General features: G+C 29.9%; 1 protein-coding gene across 1 annotated transcript; it reads left to right on the forward strand.

Annotated features, from left to right (window-relative positions):
* Nucleotides 1-1,390: 1,390 nt before the first annotated feature.
* On the forward strand, nucleotides 1,391-1,876 carry LOC111901062 (cell wall / vacuolar inhibitor of fructosidase 1; the record flags this gene model as incomplete). The annotated part of the gene is made up of 1 exon (XM_023896930.1): nucleotides 1,391-1,876. A coding segment is annotated over one exon (486 nt), but the record flags the coding sequence as incomplete, so codon positions are not given.
* Between the last annotated feature and the right edge of the window lie 726 nt (nucleotides 1,877-2,602).

The following is a 2,602-nucleotide window of genomic DNA, read 5'->3' on the forward strand; positions in this document are numbered from 1 at the left end:
TTTTTTGCTTTTGATTATGATTGGTTTAGACATCACTAGTAACATTAAAATAAAATAAAAAATACAACTATATGTTTTATTTCTTGAACTTTAATATATGGAAAAGTTTCTACAAATAAAAATTGATTAACGACTTACATAACTATTTGAACTTTAAAGGAATACATTTATTAACAGAATAAAAAAGTTTTGCAAACTTGTTTAACATCATACTGTTGAACTTTAATCTTCCCTTGCAAGTTTTACTGCCATCTATCTCATCCTTAACTTGAAACATCTTACTATTATGTAGTTCGCTCAACTTGTCATCCATAGCATGTTCCCACTGTATGGAGTTTATCCTCAAGGCCTCTGGTTTTGACTCATTATCACACATCAATGTGTCATTGGTTGATGGACAATACCTCAATAGAGTACTTTGCTTCGTGGTCCTCTGGATAAAATGTGGTTTGATCTTTGAAACACCTACAGCTCCACCCTTATAACCATTATCACTAGAACTCCTACCCAGGTTTATCATATCTCATACTGCTTCTTCATTTTGAAACCACAAGGAACACGGGTGTTACCCCAATGAAAAATATCCTTAAGTTGCTACTTTTTGAAAACCACATGGATCATTTTTGAAATTTTTGTAAATACTAATTAAAATCAATGGGTTGAATAGTAAATTGATTAAATCTATTTCCCAATAAAGAGAGAGTATCCTTAAGTTGCTATTTTTTACAAATCATATGGACCATTTTTGAAATTTTGTAAATATTAATTAAAATCAATGGGTAGAATAATAAATTGATTAAACTTATTTCCCAATAAAGAGAGAGTAAAAGTAAGAGACGTATGCTCCTTTGTACATATAACAAAAATGATTTTTTTTTTGAAAAAATCGAGCATTCGGTAATACCCGGAATCCCATATACATACCTCATATTCACAATTTTGTAAAATCGGGTTAACCGATTACCCGAAATTAGATACCACAAACCCCAATAACCCAACCTAATCTACCAGAATTCAAAACAGGTTGACCGGCTATTTCGAATATCGATTATTTACTCAGGTCTATGTTTCATAATCGGTAATTATTCATCGACGCTAATTAAATTTGTGTATAAAGGTATGTTTTGTGATAGTGAGTAAATATATATATATATATTCTATTAATGGTTAGAAAACATTAATGCGTGCTATTACTTAGTAAATGGTGATTTATTATCAACAAAAAAAATAATTTCATTATTTATGAATTATAAATTTCATTATTTATGAATTATAAAGAAAATCTTCCTATAAATTGGTGCTCATAAGCACAAAAATCATTAAACCATCACTCGTTTTTTCCTTCAATTCATCAAGATGAACTTGTCTCCTGTCACCATTCTCTTTCTTGCTCTTTTTTTTTCAAGAAACTTTATTTTCAGCCATGGCAGATAGACAGTTCATAGAGAACACATGCAAGGGCACACCCTCTTATAATTTATGCCTTTCTATTTTATTGGCAAACCCCAAGAGCCAAAATGCAGATTTAACAGGCTTAGCACTCATCGTTGTTGATGCATTAAAAATCAAAGGTGTGAAAACCCTACAACAGATCGATTCTCTCAAAAAGTCTATGCCTGAATTAACACCGGCACTGATGCAGTGTGGAGATGTGTATAAAATTGTAGTGGGTGTCGATGTGCCGTTAACCATTAATGCATTAAATCTTGGTAACCCTAAATTCGATGAGGATGGAATGGCCGATACCTCTATTGAGTCGCAGGCATGTGAGAGGAGTTTTCAGGAGCATGGTCAAACATCACCGTTGACGAATATGAACAAGGATATGGAAGATGTGGCTAATGTAGCAAGGGCCATTATTAGAATGCTTTTATAGGTTTTGTTTTAATGAAAAATAAAATTATTTATTAATGAGTTTATTACAAGCTTTTAACTTATTATAGTTTTTTGAAAGTTGTTCGCTTTTTATCAAAAACACAAAGTGCATTAAATCATTCATTTAATTCTATGGAAGATGCTGCTAATTTAGCTAGGACCATTATTAGAATGCTCTTAAATTTTTACTAAATGACAAAGATAATTATCTTTTGATGGTTTTACATTTTATGATTGTAAGGTGTCTTTAAATAATGTTTTCGTATGAGATTACTGTTTACGATTTTTGGAAAATTATATGTAAGATTTCATAAATGTCAATTACTATTGATATGTGAAAAAGAAACCATTAAATATCTGTACTTTTGTTATACAATAATAAAATTATTAATAAATATAAGTTAATAAAAATAGTAACGAATTGCAATGTGAATTTTTTTATAGGGTATTGATCTAAAAAGTCATATTACTTTAGGAAAAAAAAAACACTTTAAAATAAAAGCTTCTTTTATAAAAAGGATCACTAATAAGTAATAATAAACTTACAAGACCATAATGGAGATATGGGAAATAAATGAGTGACCATTTGTGTAATTCTACTTTTTTTTTCCTTACCATCCACAAATCACGGCTCTTTGACCTTATATTTCACATTCTATCATTTGAAAAAACAGATAACCCATAAGGCTATATGGCTATTGGGTTTAGTCAACATCTTATTACGTAT

This window comes from Lactuca sativa, chromosome 5, assembly GCF_002870075.4.
Source record: "Lactuca sativa cultivar Salinas chromosome 5, Lsat_Salinas_v11, whole genome shotgun sequence".
In the NCBI taxonomy this organism is placed as follows: Eukaryota; Viridiplantae; Streptophyta; class Magnoliopsida; order Asterales; family Asteraceae; genus Lactuca; species Lactuca sativa.